Genomic DNA, 16,858 nt, shown 5'->3' with positions numbered 1-16,858 from the left:
ATGATTATGTGAAATGATTCCTTGCATAGTTTTGAGATGTGAGAGAGCAAACCAGATCAGGAGAGCTCTGGACACTTTGTCCAGTTGATTAGAGCAGAAGGACACACCAAAGCCAAAGACAGTGCTTCCAGATCCAAAGGCTGAGAATACCCATTGGTGCTTGCCAGCCAGTGGTCATGGCATGAGGAGAACTTGCCAGAGTGTAACATGACTCCTGTGTATTACTATAGTTCTATGGGAAGAAGAAATGGAAAACAACCATTGGGTACATTTCTTACAGTTTCTTTTTGTGAGTTGATCAGACTCTAAACCAGATGATACTTTTTGGAGTGCCATTTGTCCTGCTTTCTTTTGGGCAGCACATTTTCCCATTATGGACATTCTTGGTGCCCAGCCCTCAGCCATGCGGCAGGCCTATGAACCAAGCTGTTCCAACTGGAATTCATCTCCAGGACTTGGAATCTTTAGTAGAGTCATCAATAGGTGAGGGAGATGAGGGATTTTATCCCTGCTGTCCATCTAAAGAAGATGGCACATATTTTAGGCCACCTTAGATGTCCCCAGGTGCCCATGCCTTGTAAGATTCCTTCTGTGGTTTGTAGTCTTGTCCATTCTTTTGGTAAACCTGGTTGTTCCATTTTTGTTTTGTTTTTCACATTGCCAATTTTATTAGTTGATGTTTTCATAGAAAATCATCCATTTTTTCTAGATTTTCAAATTTACTGGCACAAAGTTATTCCTTGCCTTTTCTTCTCATTTTTAGTGCCCTATGCATTTGCATTTATGTTCCTTTCCTCATTCTGAAAACTATTAGGGATATTAACTCTCTGCTCACCTCCTGAAAACATATCCAAGAGCTCCAGACCCATAACTTAGTAGGTTAGCAGCCTTGGTGGAAAATGTGTGTCTGTAGTGATTGCTGTACTCCAGGACTGGCTGGCCAGAGACTTTGTCCTGGTCTTTTATTTTGAGAATTTTAGAGCTTTCTGAGATGTTTGGTTTACTTTTAAAAGGACTGTACATTCTGTGTTTATGCAACCATTCTTTTACATTTTTCTGGGTCTTTATTGTTTTAATTTAGACTCTTAGTCAAATACATTTTATTTTTATGTTTTGAGACAATTATAGATGAATAACTTATTATGCCGGCACCCGTTATTAAGTAAACTATCTATTTCCTGATAAGTTGAAATGCCATGTTTTCCATAAACTAATCCTATAGATATCATTCTGATTTCTGAAACTGTTCTAACCTGTTCTAACCTGTTGAACTCTTTATTTTTTAAGCCATGACCTTAGTGTTTTGATTAGAACACTAATATCTGTTAAGACATCCACTCCTCCCATTATCACTTTTCTTTCCAAAAAAATTTTGGGGTTCTTACGTATTCATTATTCTATAAATCTTTAAAATAATCTTTAAAATAATTTTGTCCAGTTCTATCCACTCCATTGGGGTTCTGATTGGAATGCCAGCACATGCGTGCATTTCTTGGGGAGGATTAGCAATTTTTTAGGATATCACATCCTTCCATTTCCCATGGGGCCTATGCCCCTCCACTGACTCAGACAGTATGCATCAGTCAGGGTTTTAAGTTGTGAAGAAACCATCTCAAGCTAGTTTTCACCTAGAAGGAACCCAAGAGCTCACAGAGTCTCCAGGATGGCCAAGAACCAAGTTTGGAGGCTATCGGGCCAGGAAAGGAATGATGCTCCAAGTGATACTAAGGAATTGCTTTGAGGAAGACCCCATCATCACTGGGCTGTGACCCCACCAGTAGTGTGTCAACTGACCCTGATGACCCTAGGCTTTGGATACTGTTTCCAGAACCTCAGTGCCTGCCTCCTCTGGAAATTGTGTGTATCTACTGCCCCCTATCAGAATGGAATCAGTTCAGTACATACATCTGTGTCCCAAGTTCCCACCTGAGGTCTGATGCGGGCATGTCTCATGGGTGAAGCCCTCTCTCAAGTGCTCCCTCTCAACAAGGCAGGCCTGGAAAGCATTTCTGGAGAAGGTGGAAACTCATAAGGTGAGGGTTTCCCAAACTGAGGAAGAGGGTTGAATGGTGGTGGCTGGCCATATAGAATGACCCAGGTTTACTATACCTGAGTATTTGCATTTTAAGAACATTTTATACATAGCTTCACAATGGTCATTTAATTTTCATGATTAATGCATTTCTAGGTATTTTGTATTTGTTACTGTTAACTTTGGGTACAATATGGTTGCCATTTTTATTTTTTAAAGTTTTATTTATTAATTTATTTAATTTTTTTAGTACACCCAACATGGGGCTCAAACTCACAACCCTGAGATCTAGAGCCCATGCTCCTCTGATTAAGCCAGCCAGGTGCCCTGCCATTTTATTTTTATTTTGTTGCTACTAGTATCATATTTATTATATTCAATGTAACAAATCCTCTTAATTCCAGTTGTTTTTTAAGTATATTCTCAGGTCTTTTTAGATAGTCATATCATTTGGAAAGAAAGACAATTCTGTCTTTTTCTATATTTACACAGTTTATAATATTTTCTTACCTTAATGCAGTAGCTAAAATGTAGGAATTATCTTTTCATTAAAGGCTGGAATAAACTGAGCTTGAAATGCCATTTTGGACTTTGTAATGTCTTCTTTGATTATTGGATTTCGGGTTTACTTCATCTCTTGGACTAAGTGCAGTAGTTTATATTTTGCTAGGAAATATCCATGCCCTCTAGATTTTTGGATTGATAGCTGAGGTGAAGCCCATATTTTTTAAATCTCTAACATGTCTATAGTTAAAGCTCCTTTCTCGTTTCTAATGTTGTTTGCTTTGGCTTTTGTTTGTTTATTTTGAATCCTACCCAGCTTTTCTCTGTTTTGTTTTGTTGTGTGTGTGTGTGTGTGTGTGCGTGTGTGTGTGTGTGTGTGTTGTCTATTCAGGAATCATCTTTAAGCTTTATTATCCTAACAGCTTTATTTCTATTACATTAGTTTCACTTTTTTATGTTAGATTCTTTTTTTCCTATTTTTCTGTTAATTTGGTTTTGTTCTTTTCCTAATTTAAGTTTTGCATTTTATTTCTTTTTAAGCAAGCCATTTGTTTTTAATTCCATTAAGAATATAAAAGATATTTAAGAAAGCGTACAAAACAAAAATATAAAGCTCAGCTCTTTATCATGAGGCAAATATCCATGGGACCTCCACTAAAATCTAGAAATAGAGCTTTCCCAATAACCCAAGGTCCTCCTGATGCACTCCCAATTCACTGCCTTTCCATTCCCACTGAGGATAATCACCATCTTAATTTTTAGGATATTCACATATTTTATTTTCTTTATAGTTGTACCAACTATGCATGCACCTCTGAACACTGTAGTTTAATTTTGCTTATCTTTTGGAACTTCATCTGAACAAAAATATTTCTTATTTCTTCTTTTGTGACTGACTTCTTGCATTCAACTTTATGTTGTGCAACTTATTCATGTGGTATATAGCTATAGTTCACTCATATTCACTGCTTTATAATATTGCATGGTATGAGTGTAATATAATTCACACGTCCATTCCACTGTTGATGGACCTCAAGCACTTCTCTGTGGGAGGCTATTTTGCATAATGTTGCTATGAACTTTCTAGCACATGATTTTTGTTACCATTGCATACATTTTTTGGCTGTGTTCCTAGAATATATTTTGGCTATTACATTACATTGGGCAGTAATCTTTAACGTAAATAGGTAATGCCAAGCTGTTTTCCAAATTTGTTGTTCCCTTCACAACCCCATCAGCAATATATGAGTTCTTGTTGTTTTACCTCCTTCATATCTCTTGGTATTGTCTATTGTAATTATTTCTCAATTTTAGCCATTCTGGTGAGGGTGTGACTGACATCTCATTATAACTCTGATTTATGTTTCTCAGAGTACTATTGCGGAAGGGGCTCCTTATCATATGTTTTATATTGTTTGTCTTTTTCTTAATGTTTTGAGAAGGTTTTTCTTGTTTGTTTGTTTTGGATCTAAGTCCTCTGTACTTATACTACGTGTGATGCAAAATCTTCTCCTGCTTTGACTCTCATATGGGTAGTTTGATGAAAAGAAGTCTTAATTTCAAAAAGATACACCAGTCATCTATTTATGATTAACACATTTTGAGCCATGTTTAAGAAGTGTTTTCCTACTCCAAGGACATGAAGATATTCTTTCTTTTCTTCTCACAGCTTTACTGTATTGACTTTCATCTCTAGTCCATGATAAAAATACCTCTCTGAAGAATTATGAACATTCTTGAAATAAATGAATAAATAAAAAACCTCAGCAAAGAGGTAGAAGATATATAGAAGAACCAAAGTTTTAGAAGTTTTAGAAGCTCAAAATGAATGAAATGAAAAGCTCATCTAGCTCAATGGCAGAACGAAGGGGAAAGAGAAAAGAATCAGTGAATAGGAAGATGGAACAATAGAAATTACCCAAATTGACCACCAAAGAGAAAATCAACTGGAAACAAAAATGAACAGAGCCTCAGTGACCTATCGTTTAACATTCATGTCACTGAAGTTAGAGAGAGGACCAAAAAACAAAGTTCAAAAATACTTGAAGAAATAATGTCTGACACTCTCTAAATTTGGCAAAAGACATTAACCAAATTTGGATTTGCTCAAGAAGCTGAGCAAATCCAAACAGGATACTCTGAAAGAAATCCACACCAAGACATATTATGGTCAAACTTAAGACCTTAAAGACAAAAAATCTTGAATCAGCTACAGAAAAATGATAATTTACTTGTAGGGGGAAAAATAACTAGGAAGAAAAGATTCTCTGTTTTCTAAAATAAATAAAATAATAGTGAGGGGTCCTGTTTATAGGCTATGATTCTTTATTTGCTCATTCCCTATCCCTTTTCTTGGTGTAAGATATTTGTATGGTTGCCATATGTTAAATTTTCATCGTACTCATCTTTTACATGGAAGTTCTGGCCATACTGTAAGTTTTCTTTACTATTATGATGACTATTTCTAAACTTGTGGAAGTTAAATAACACACTCTAAATAATCCATGGATCAAAGAAGAAGCCTCAAGAGGAATTCAGATATATTTAGAAAGGAATGAAAATAAAGCATGGCATATTAAAATATGTGGGATGAAGCTAAAGTAATACTGAGAGGGAAATTTGTTGCACTAGATGCTTACATAAGAAGAAGTCTCAAATCAGTAACCTAATTTCCTACCTCAGGAAACTAGAAAAGGAAGACAAAATCAACCAAAAGCAAGAAGAAAATAAAAGAGATAAGAGCACAATTCAGTGAGATTGAAAATAAGACAATTTTAGAAAATCAATGGAAAAAGGAGTTTATACTCTGATGAGATCAATAAAATTGACAAACCTCTCCTCAGTAAAAAAGATAGAAGACACAGATTATCAATGTCTGAAATGAAATGAGGAAATATGTAACTTCAGACTCTGGAGACATCAAAAAGATAAAAAGGGAGGGGCAACTGGGTGGCTCAGTCCATTAAGCATCTGACTCTTGATTTCATCTCAGGTTATGATGTCAGGGTTGTGAGATCAAGCTCCATATCAGGCTCCACACTGAGCATGAAGCCTCCTGAAGATTCTCTCTCTCTCTCTCTGTCCCTCTGCCCCCCAACCTATGCACATGCGTTCATTTGCTCTGTGTTCTCTCTCTCTCAAAAAAAAGAAAAAGTAATAAGGGAATCGTATGAGTGCACAAATAAATTTAGCAATATAGATGAAATGGATCAAGTCCTTAAAAAACACAAAACTACCATCACACACAGTATGAAACCTTTTGAATTGTCCTATAAGTACTAAGGAAATTAAATTTTTAATTTTAAAACTCCCCAAAATAAAATCTCCAGGGCCAGGTAGTTTCACTTGAGAGTTCTATCAGATATTTAAAGAAGAATTAACTCCATTTTCACATACTCCTTTTGAGAAAATAGAAGAGAAGGAAATACTTCCAATTTGATTTTATGAGTGTAATATTGTAGACAATATTTATTGTCTACCAAAACCAGAGACAGTACAGCAAAAGAAATTAATATAGATGCAAAAATCCTTAACAAAATACAAGCAAATAGAATTCAGAATATATAAAGAGTACATATATAAATTGTACAGCATTACCAAGAGGGGTTTATGCCAGGGATGCAAGGCTGGTTCAGTATTCAAAAATCAATCAATGTAATCCATTTTATGAATAGACTAAAGACGAAAATCACATGGTCAGATCAGTTGATACAAAAAAAAGCACTTAACAAAATTGAATACCCTTCCATGGAAAAAAAAATCCTCAGAAAAATAGGCTTAGAGGATAACTTCCGCAACTTGAAAAAGAGCATCTACAAAAACCCTAGAGCTAACATAATACTTAATGGTAAAAAACTAAATGCTTTCCCCCCTAAGATCAGAAACATTCTTGCCATTCTCACCACTATTTTTCAACATAGTACCTAGTACTAGATGTTCTAGCTAATGCAACAAGGTAGGAAAAGCAAATTAAAGGAATACAAATCAGAAAGGAAGAAATAGGCGCAACTTGGTGGCTCAGTTGGTTAAGCATCCAACTCTTGGTTTGGCTCAGGTCATGAGCTCAGGGTTGTGGGATTGAGCCCCTCATTGTGGATCCTGCTTAAGATTCTTCTCTGACTCTCCCCCTACCTCGCTCACACATGCACCCACACATTCTCTCTCTCTCAAAAAAATTTTTTTAAAAAAGGAAGAAGTAAAACTAACCTTATTTGTAGATGACATGAGTGTGTATAGACAAAATCCCAAGGAACCTTTAGAAACAATTCCTTAGAATTTATCAGCAAGTTGAGCAAGGTCACAGGATACAAAATAAACATACAAAATTCAATTGTATTTCTCTATATTAGTAATTTGTATATGGACACTGAAATTAAAAATATGATCCTATTTACAATCACTCAAAAAATGCATAGGTGTGGCTCAATTGGTTAAGCGTCCAACTCTTGATTTTTGACTCAGGTTATGATCTCAGCATTGTGAGATCAAGCTCCCTGTATCAGGCTCCACACTAAGTGTGGAGTCTACTTGGGATTCTCTCTCTCCCTCTCACTCTGCTCCTCCTGCTCCCTCTCTCTCTCTCTCTGAAATAAAACAATCTTTTTTTAAAAAAAAAGACTTTATTTATTTATTCATGAGAGGCACAAAGAGAGAGGCAGAGACACAGGCAGAAGGAGAAGCAGGCTCCCCTCAAGGAGCCCGAAGTGGGACTCGATCCCGGACCCCAGGACCACACCCTGAGCCAAAGGCAGAGGCTCAACTGCTGAGCCACCCAGGCATTGCAATAAAGCAATCTTTAAAAAAAAAACAACTATGTAGGTATAAATCAAAATAGTTATTGGACTTGTACATTGAAAACTACATAATCAGGATCCCTGGGTGGCTCATTTAGCGCCTGCCTTCAGCCCCAGGATCAAGTCCCACGTCAGGCTCCCTTCATGGAGCCTGCTTCTCCCTCTGCCTGTGTCTCTGCCTCTGTGTGTCTGTGTATGTGTCTCATGAATAAATAAATAAAATCTTTTAAAAAAAAGAAAACTACATAATGAAGATAAAATAAGTCAAAGAATTCTAAATAAATGGAGAGACATACTACACTCATGAATTGGAAGATACAACATAATGAAGATATCAATTCTCCCCAAGTTGACGTGCAGGTTTAATGCAATTCCTATCAAAACCCCAGAAAGTTTTTTTGTAGACATAGACATTCTTATACGAAAATATATATGGAAAGGCAAAGAAATTTTTTCTTTTGGAGAGAGAGAGAACTTGAGTGGTCGGGGAGGGGCCAAGGGAGAGAGGGAGTCTTAAGCAGGCTACATGCCCAGCACAGAGCCTGATTTGGGGCTAAATCTCATGATCCTGAGATCATGAACTGACCTGAAATCAAGAGTCAGATGATTAATCAGCTGAGCCACCCTGGCGCCCCTCGCAAAGAAACAATTTTGAAAAAAAGATGAAGGGGAAGAATCAGTTTATTTGGTTTTAAGACTTATAGCCATAGTAATCAAGGCAGAGAGAGAGAGAGAGAAATAGACACATGGAACAAAACAGAAGTCAACCAGTCCACATTAAAGCAGGAGATAGAGGCACAGTGGAATGGTCTTTAAGAAGAAAATGAAGCTAACAGAGCATCTGATGAGTAAGATCATACTCGGGATATTTCCAGTTCTCTTGGAGAGATTGCAGGTGCATTAGAGAAGGGCACATAGGATACTAAACAAGCAATAAAACAAAAGTTAAAACTTCAGAATAAAAAACCAAAAAACCACATATATTACATGATTTTGTTGACTATGTGGTTTGCAGACATTTTCTTATGGTCTATAGTTTGTCTTTCATCCTTATAACGAGTCATGTGTAGCACAGAAATCAATGTTTGCTCTTACACTTCTGGTGTCACTTCAACAGCTCTTTGCCTCGCCTTAGATCCTAATGATTTTCTCCAATGTTTTCTCTAAAGATTGTGTAAGATTGCTTTTCTGTTTTTACATTTAAATTTAATTAAAATTAAACAACATTAAATTAAATGCCAGCCACACCTCAACAGTATTGGTCACAGTAAATTGCTGGGCTATGCATTTACTCGTGTGGATGATGATTGGTCTTAAGCATAACCTGAGGTACTAAGTACTTACTGTATTTTAAATAGATCTCCCTGATTATGGAATCTTAATTCGTCAGTTGGAAAAATGTGTGTGTGCTCTGTAGAAAGTGTTGGGCTGTGGTTTTGAATTCAGAGTGGACATACTTAGTAAGTATCTAACATAAGATATTATTTCCAACTTACATGCAGACTTGGCCATGCGTACCTTGAGAATCTTAGTGTAGGCCTTTCTGCTCCCTTGAAGGAGACTTACCTAGACCTGCCTATTCCCCCAAAGTTATCTCTTCCTTCCTCTTCCAGCATTAGGCTACTTTATCCCCACAATAGAGGGTGATGTGATAAGCTGGTTAGACCAGTGTGGCTAGTGGACAGTGTGATACGTCTTTCCAGGGATCTTTTCACAAAGATGCCAAATAGGCTAGTTACCCCTCATGTTGTTCCAGCCGGGGTGGCAGGCAGGTGGTGGAGAGATTGGGAGGGAAAGCCATTCTCAGCCAGCACTGTTGTAGGTTCTGGCATGCATCTGCAAATAAGACAGACCCAGATCCCTTCCTTATATACTCTTGGGCAGAACAGAAGATGGAGAGAAGGAATCAGTCCTAGGGCATGTGAGAAGGTGGTAAATGCTGCGGGCAGAGGATAAAATAGAAGGGAGTGAGGGGGATCAGGAGTGGGGCTAAGGGAGGGAGAGAACAGAGGAAGGGCTCTAGGGCAAAAGTTTCTAGAACTTAAGTCCCTGACATCAAGCTTTTGATTCTCAAGGCATTCATTTCAAAGACATCCGTCTTGAATAAACACATTTCCCACCATTATAAGCCATGGAACTAGATGAGGACCAGGATGCCTCAGCCATGAAGATTCCCTCTTAGAGAGCCCTAGATGACCTCTTGAGTGATCCTGCTTTTCCCCCTTCCCATGCCCTAATTTCTGCTCTGTGGTTTAAATTCGCCAATAAAGAGTGAACCTATGAAAGCCTAGGCACCGCACCCTCGACCACAGTAAAGGCAAAGCCACAGGTCGCCCAGCTCAGGCGGGGTAATGTCTTTGGGGGCTCATCACAGGTAATATGGATCCAGGTGAATCCCCCCAGGCATTCCTAGCCAATAGCATCACTACCAATAGGTTGAAACCAACATAAAACAGTTTCCCGGACAAGAGGAATGACTGCTGTACTTTCCCATACTTCTTCATTTTGTGGCATCTCTAGTTAGAGAAAAACCTGCAGTCCAAGGGATCAGTTATGGAACAGTATCCCTGCACACAATACAGCCCTGGCCAGCTGGCAGTAAGGGGCCTTGTCCATAGCACACATGGGATGTGCGGGATTGGGGGGGCGCAATCCCCGCTGTCCCCCCTTGGGGATCTGAGTTCTGTGTCTTCTGTGGATCAGAAGGACAGGCTGTCCTATGCAAAGGAGTGGAGCCACGGGGGGGATTTGTACTGAGTGGCCTGGCCCTGCAGACCCCAGCGTGGGTGGCAGCTGCACCTTCTCTTGGGAAGTGTCACAGGTGTGTTGTGAGGGTCCCCTTAGCCAGGCTGAATGCTCAGTGTGGACTTCAGCTCTGGAGACTGGAGATGTTGGTAAAAGCATGAAAGGCAAAGGTGAATTTTAGAGCCCCGTTTCCATTGGTGGGTGGCCAAGGGCCAGGGTGGTGGTTTATGCAGGTGGTTTACGCAGGTGCAGCTCTCCTGCTGCTGCTGCTTGGCTTCCAGCCTCAACTCTCTTCCTCCAGCCTATCACTCATTACTTTATTATTTTTTTTTTAAGATTTTATCTATTCATTCAGGAGAGACACACAGAGAGAGGCAGAGACATAGGCAGAGGGAGAAGCAGGCTCCTTGTAGGGAGCCTGATGCAGAACTTGATCCCAAGACCCTGGGATCAAGCCCTGAGCCAACGGCAGATGCTCAACCACTAAACCACCCAGGCGTCCCTCATTACTTTAGAAGATTGAATTAAAAGAGCAAACATTGCAGCATAAAGTAGATAAGGGATAAACTAGGGATCCCTGGGTGGCGCAGCAGTTTGGTGCCTACCTTTGGCCCAGGGCGCGATCCTGGAGACCCAGGATCGAATCCCACATCGGGCTCCCGGTGCATGGAGCCTGCTTCTCCCTCTGCCTGTGTCTCTGCCTCTCTCTCTCTCTCTGTGACTATCATAAATAAAATAAAAAAAAATAAAATAAATAAAGCAGAAAAAAAAGATAAGGGATAAACTATCCAGAGGTTTGCAATAGATGATAATTTGGCCCACGGGCAGTAGTCTTGACCTGTGGCTGTCCCTTTGTCTTTCTGGAAGTCTGTGTTTGTGAGCAGTTGGGTGTGTATGGGATAGCAATTAGGCATGAAAGGCTCAGCTGGGAATGGGAAGGAGGAAATGAGGGTGAGCCGGTAGGGCCGAGTGGCAAAATGCAGTCATTTCTCATTTCTGCAGTCTGGCTGATGCGTGCTACACCAGGCTGCTGGGGGAGGAGGGCAGCTGGCATGCTCTGAGGATCTCCTGGGCCCTAGGAGATTTGAATTGCATTATTTTTTCTTTCCATGATTTTTAATTTTCCAAGATATTTTTATTCTGCATTTATTAAAATACCACACCTCATTGCATTGTGAGTGCTATGGTGGTGACATATAGTGGCTGCCCTCAGGGGAACAGGGAGGACGCAAGTAACTGCAGAGGGATAGAATAAGTCTCCAGCGGGACCTGGGGTGGGAATATGTTGCCCAGGGTAGAGGCAAGCAGCTTGTGGGGGGAGGCGGGGGAACCAGACAAGACTGTCAGGATGACACTGGATTTGGGTCTTGACGCATGAGTAGGAGTTTGATGGACCGTGCAGTGAGTCAGGAAACTGCTGACCATGGGAGCAGCACAAGCCAAAGCACAGAGCCATGGTCACACATCTCCATGCATAGCTTGACATGAGCAGTTGTCAGTTCATTGACTTTAATCTCTGTGACTCATCTGAAATTGTAACGTCATAGCTTAGGTCACTACAAATTTACTTCTTTTTTATGAATCGCTTTTAAAATCGGAATTTGAAGTTATTCCTACTAGTGGTTTTCTTTGTTTTTTGTTTTTCCCCCAGCTTTGGTCCATAAAAAATCATTTCGGCTTTATTACTTAAAGAAAACTGAACCAGGGTGCATTTTCACACAATCTTAACTGTGTAGCTCAAGTGTACCCACCAGGGCAGAATGCCGTTTTAATGGTGAGATCTGTCTGTGTTCCTCTGTCTAGATTAAGTTTGACAGTGTCGAGGTGTGTGTCTGCTGTGAAAGGCAGCACCAGTCGTCGGGCTGCAGCAACCTTGGGGAGACGCTGAAGCTGAATCCACTGCAGGAGGACTGCAACGCCGTGAGGCTGACGTTGAAGGTGACGGCCAAGGGCACTCCCTGTTCATGCATTCCATCCCATGCATTTACAGACATTTTCGGGAGACTTTATTCATGTATATATTCCTTCCACTTCTTAATCCACCTTAGTTAGTCTCAATACAAGAGGGAATATCTTTGCAGAGAACATTTTCCAGAATTATAGATTTTCACTTTAAGAGGTGTTGCTTTCTGGATCTCCTTTTCCATTTTTATCATCCCACTTTCCTGCCTCTGACATATGTGAAGGAGGATATTGAATGGTTGAAAGGGGTCTTTATAAATGTGGATGTGATGCATTCTACTGCTTTTCTAACATTTTTTGCTGTTCTGCCATCGGAGAACAGATGGGTATTTATTTTGCCTTTTTAAAGATATTTGGAGAAAGACATTTTACAATTTCCCATGGCAGTCTGTTCTCATGTACAGCATCTGATTTTTTTTTTAAGTGACATGGAAAGTTGTTTATATTGTTCCTTTTTTTTTCTTCCTACAAGTGTTTTTGGTTTGTTTTTTGTTTTTTGGGGTTTCTTTTTACTCTTGGAAACCAAATTGGCTGCTTAAAAATAGCTATGAACAATGAACCCAGTTCTTCTCTTTTCCCTGGACAAAAGTGTGCTAAAATTTTTTAAAAGGTTGAGAGCAGGGCAGCCCTGGTGGTTCAGTGGTTTAGTGCTGCCTTGAGCCTAGGGTGTGATCCTGGAGACCCCGGATCGAGTCCCACATTAGGCTCCCTGCATGGAGCCTGCTTTTCCCTCTGCCTGTGTCTCTACCTCTCTCTCTCTCTCTGTCTCTCTCTCTGTCTCTCTCTCTCTCTCTGTGAGTGTGTCTGTCATGAATAAATATATCTTTAAAAATCTTTAAAAAAAAAAAAAAAGGTTGAGAGCAAGGTCAAAGGATTCTTGGTGAGTGGTAAAACTGTGTTTACACGTTGTAGGGAGCTCTAGAGAATGTGCATAGGGAACACAGTAGCTAGTGAACTGGAGACTCCAGAAAGCCACCCTGGAATCTGGGGAGAAGCAGAGAAATTGTTGCCCTCTGGAACTGGGTGCCTGGGATTCATCCTCCCTGAGTGTCCTTTCAGATGCTGGCAAGAATGACTCCTCAGTCTGGGTGAGCTCCCAGGGCACCATGAAACAGAGATACAAGATATACCTAAAGTACAAGGTGGGGCTGGGGCTGGCGCCCTGGGACCTGTCTCATTTCTCAGGGAGGAGTAGGCCAAGTTCCGTGGTCCCAGATGAAAAAGGAAGAGTTTAAACAATCCATCTAGAGTGACAGATCCAGCAGGCTTAGAGGAGCCCAGACTGCAGCATTCAAGGGCCTGGTTCTTACCCGCAAGGTGTGTCTTATTGCCTTACATCGAGTACAACCATGGTTTCTCTCTTACTGTGTCACAGGGCTTGTGCAGGGTCAGTGCCTGAGGCCCGTCATGGGGACTTCTATGGCCCTCCTGGGGTCGGGGTGTGGGCAGCCAGTGCTCACTCTGAGATCTCCTTCTGACAACTGCTAAGTCACCATCTCAAGCTGGACACCCTTTCTGGTTCTAGCTCTCCAATTTCCCTTCATGTGGTAACATTATACCGCCTAGTCTCCTTGTGGTCGTTTAGGGCCATGTGAGCAAAACTTATGTGGATCACTTCCAAGCCTGAGTATTCCCTGTAGTGTGAGATTGTCCAGAGCTCTCTTTCCTTCTGGCATGATAATTGGCAAGTTGTAGATGGGAGCTGTACCATCAGTGTGGGCAACTCTAATGAGTAGGGCCCCCATAACTCACCCACATTTACCAACATTGGACTTTGTAGCATGAGTGAGAAACACACTTTTGTTGCCTTAACCCACTGATATTTGGGGGATACTTGCTACCATGGCATAATCTCACCCATCCTGTCTATGCAAGGCAATGGGTTTTTTTGGCCCAGGTGTCAATAATATTTTTCAATTATAAAGTCCATTTGCTTCACTGTGATACACCTTGATATTGGTCAGCCTTTGAGTTTCAAATGGTAAATGTTTGCAGAGTGAGTTTGCATCCTGCTTTATTTTGGCAAAATTGCCTTGAACTAGAAATCTGAATTTTTTCCTATTCTCTTTGTTTTAGGGTAACTGCATTTCTTGGACCACTTTTACCCATCTTTAATAACTATCATTTTTTCCCCTATGATTGTTTAAACTCTTCCTTTTTCATCTTATTTTGCTCCGTTTCTCTTAAGGCTCTCTTCCTATCTTATTTTCTGCAGGAAATATTATCTTTGTGCTCTGCTTTCAATGTGTTCTTGAGCTTTGGCAGGTCATTTTGCAAGTCTCTGCTTCTCTGTGTCTTATTCCCTGAGCCCTTGTGTTTCTGCTTTAAGCCTTTGGATTACAGCGACCCTCTGTTTGTTCCCAATCGTCACCATAGATGTCTCTAACTGGTTAATTACAGTGGAGTTTTCAATGTAATTCATATCTTTCTTAGATCTTTTCTGACATATATGGATACTTTAAAGCACAAAAGCTAACCTGTATCAAGCGTTGTGCTCTATCTAAATAGGCTTTCGCATAATGAAGATTTTATACTTCCTTCTCATAAGTATACGTACTGCTTCCTCTGAGATTCATATAGGTCTAAGTCTAACATTCTTTAGTTTTCTTATAATTAGTGGTGCAGTTATTTTTAATGTGGTCATTATTCTTGATGTCATTTGAGTTACACTGTGCTTGATGACATCCATGCAGTAAAATACTCTGCAGCAGGGACCTGATGGTGTTTCTGGGCGTTAAAACTCTCAGATCAGGGGTGCCTGGGTGGCTCAGTTGGTTAAGCATCTGCCTGTAGCTCAGATCATGATCCCAGAGTCTTGAGATCAAGCTCCTTGTGAGAGCTTCCTGATCAGCGGGGAGTTTGCTTCTCCCTCTACCACCTCCTCCTGCTTGTGTTCTCTTTTTCTCTCTCTCTCAAATAAATAAATAAAATCTTTTTTAAAAAACCTCTCAGAACACACATAGGTGGTAGGAAGAGGATGCGCTCTTGCCAGACGAAGCACATTTCCATGGGAGCCCCTTCCTGTAGCTTGCAGATGTTCTCAACCCTTAGTCAAAGTAGACATAAGGGGGAGTCATTCGTTTCCCTTGCTCGTTCTTTTTTGGTCAGCAAATTAGGGCAGGTTCACTGGTCTCTTAATAGTCTGATTTGAAGCTCTAGTTATCTGATTAGTAATACTCCATGCCTAAATTTCCATATTAAATTATGGATTATCCATACTCTGTATCTAATGAACTTAGTTTGTGCCGGGGAAATCTCACGTAACTGGCTAAGGAATCAGAACTCCTTTGACTTTAGTTGTGTCTGAGTTAACTAAAAGTGACTTAATGATATTGGTCTAACTACTCATTTACCATTATGCCACCCTCCTCCCTGCTACGCCCTCCACCCACCCATACCAGAAGGTTGTACCTGCACAGTCAGCCATTAGGGAAAACAAGCAGAAACCAATCTTTTTTCCTGGCTAATGAAGAATATATTTGAAATCCAGAAGATGATGCAGACACTGTTTTACTCAGCCGTAAGATTATGTTCAATGGCTTGGAGGCCTGGAAGCCCCCTCTCTTGTTGGTCTCTTTTCTGGCCTTCCCTACAGCCTCCATTCCTGGATTTGCTTATACTTCAGCCAGAGAACCCCTGGGGGCAGACAGGCCTCTCTCGAGGGTATCGATTACCAGTTAAACATAATGCATCATGTCCTGCCAGAGTGTGCTGCTTCATCCTCACCACTGGGGTGAGGACAGGGCAGAGGGCTCAAAGGGGATCTAGGACTCCATCGTGCCATGGAAGGATCCCAGGATGGCAGAACCAGGGGATGAAGCATCCTGACATCCAGCAGTCTGTTGTGTAGCTAGAGTGAGGTCGGATGGCTCCTTGCCAGTCCCTGAGCAAGTCTGGTGGTTTTGGTTTTCCAAGGATCTGGTGTTCCAAGATTCCAGTTTCTGCTCCCTGATGGTGGGAGCTGGCTGTGGGCATCCCATTATGAATAATCTGTAAATAGAGTCTAAAACTTTAGGATTTCAACATCTGCTCTTCTTAAAGCATTAGACAATGGTGGGCAATTTTTACCAGAAGAGCAAGTCAACAAACAGATCCCCTCTCCTGATAAAGTAATGTTTAGGCTTTTATAAGATAAAATGATAAAATAAATGATAAAAGGTGTTTTCGTAGTTGAATGGTCACTTGTGCCAAATCAAACCCAACACAAGATTGGGACATATTTTCTGATCAGTATTAACAGAATTTTTAAAAGGTTACAAAACTCAGAATTATTAGCTGGTGAAATATGCCTCATCATATGCTGATATGATATCCATCCCAACTTTAATTCTTTGCAAGATCCCAGAATGTCCTTATGGTTTTATTATAATGATGTAATTCTAATTCAGAACAGAGTTAAAAATCTATTTCTTGCTTCATCTATCTGGATTTAATTTATTGAGCCATAGGAAACCAAATTACCCAAAGAAATATTATCAATGGATAAGGAGATAAAAGTTTCCCCAGAAATCAGTTATCGAGTTTTTGTGCTTTTTTGTCTTATCTTATAGATGTTTTATCTTTGTCTCTTAAAAAAAAAAAAGGCAAGATCATTTCCTAAAAAGACCTAGGAACTTGGAAAATGAACTCATCATTTAACTGGGGTTCTCTGGTATGTTCTTAACCATGCTAAGAAATAAATAAACATGATTCTGAGCATAAGTGAATAGTCAACATTTTGTGACAAAACTTCTGGCCTGGACTGGCAGCATGCAGCACCATGCACACACACACATGCACCTGCTAGACGTGACCTTGACATTTTCAGAAGTGGGCAGCCACA

At 40.3% G+C, this 16,858-nt stretch overlaps 1 protein-coding gene across 8 annotated transcripts in view; it reads left to right on the top strand.

Moving 5' to 3' along the window:
• Positions 1-16,858, top strand: part of ENTREP2 (endosomal transmembrane epsin interactor 2) — a 443,586-nt gene that overhangs the window by 360,719 nt on the left and 66,009 nt on the right. For 5 of the 8 annotated variants that reach the window (XM_072737072.1, XM_072737074.1, XM_072737073.1 and 2 more), the window contains one exon: positions 11,878-12,012. The exons of the other annotated variants lie outside the window; for them this stretch is intronic. In XM_072737072.1, the coding sequence (XP_072593173.1) occupies positions 11,878-12,012 (135 nt within the window). The remainder of the gene's footprint in view (positions 1-11,877; positions 12,013-16,858) is intronic. 8 annotated transcript variants of the gene reach the window in all.

This window comes from Vulpes vulpes, chromosome 14 (assembly GCF_048418805.1).
Source record: "Vulpes vulpes isolate BD-2025 chromosome 14, VulVul3, whole genome shotgun sequence".
Lineage (NCBI taxonomy): Eukaryota > Metazoa > Chordata > Mammalia > Carnivora > Canidae > Vulpes > Vulpes vulpes.
This window is presented reverse-complemented; position numbering and strand designations above follow the sequence as displayed.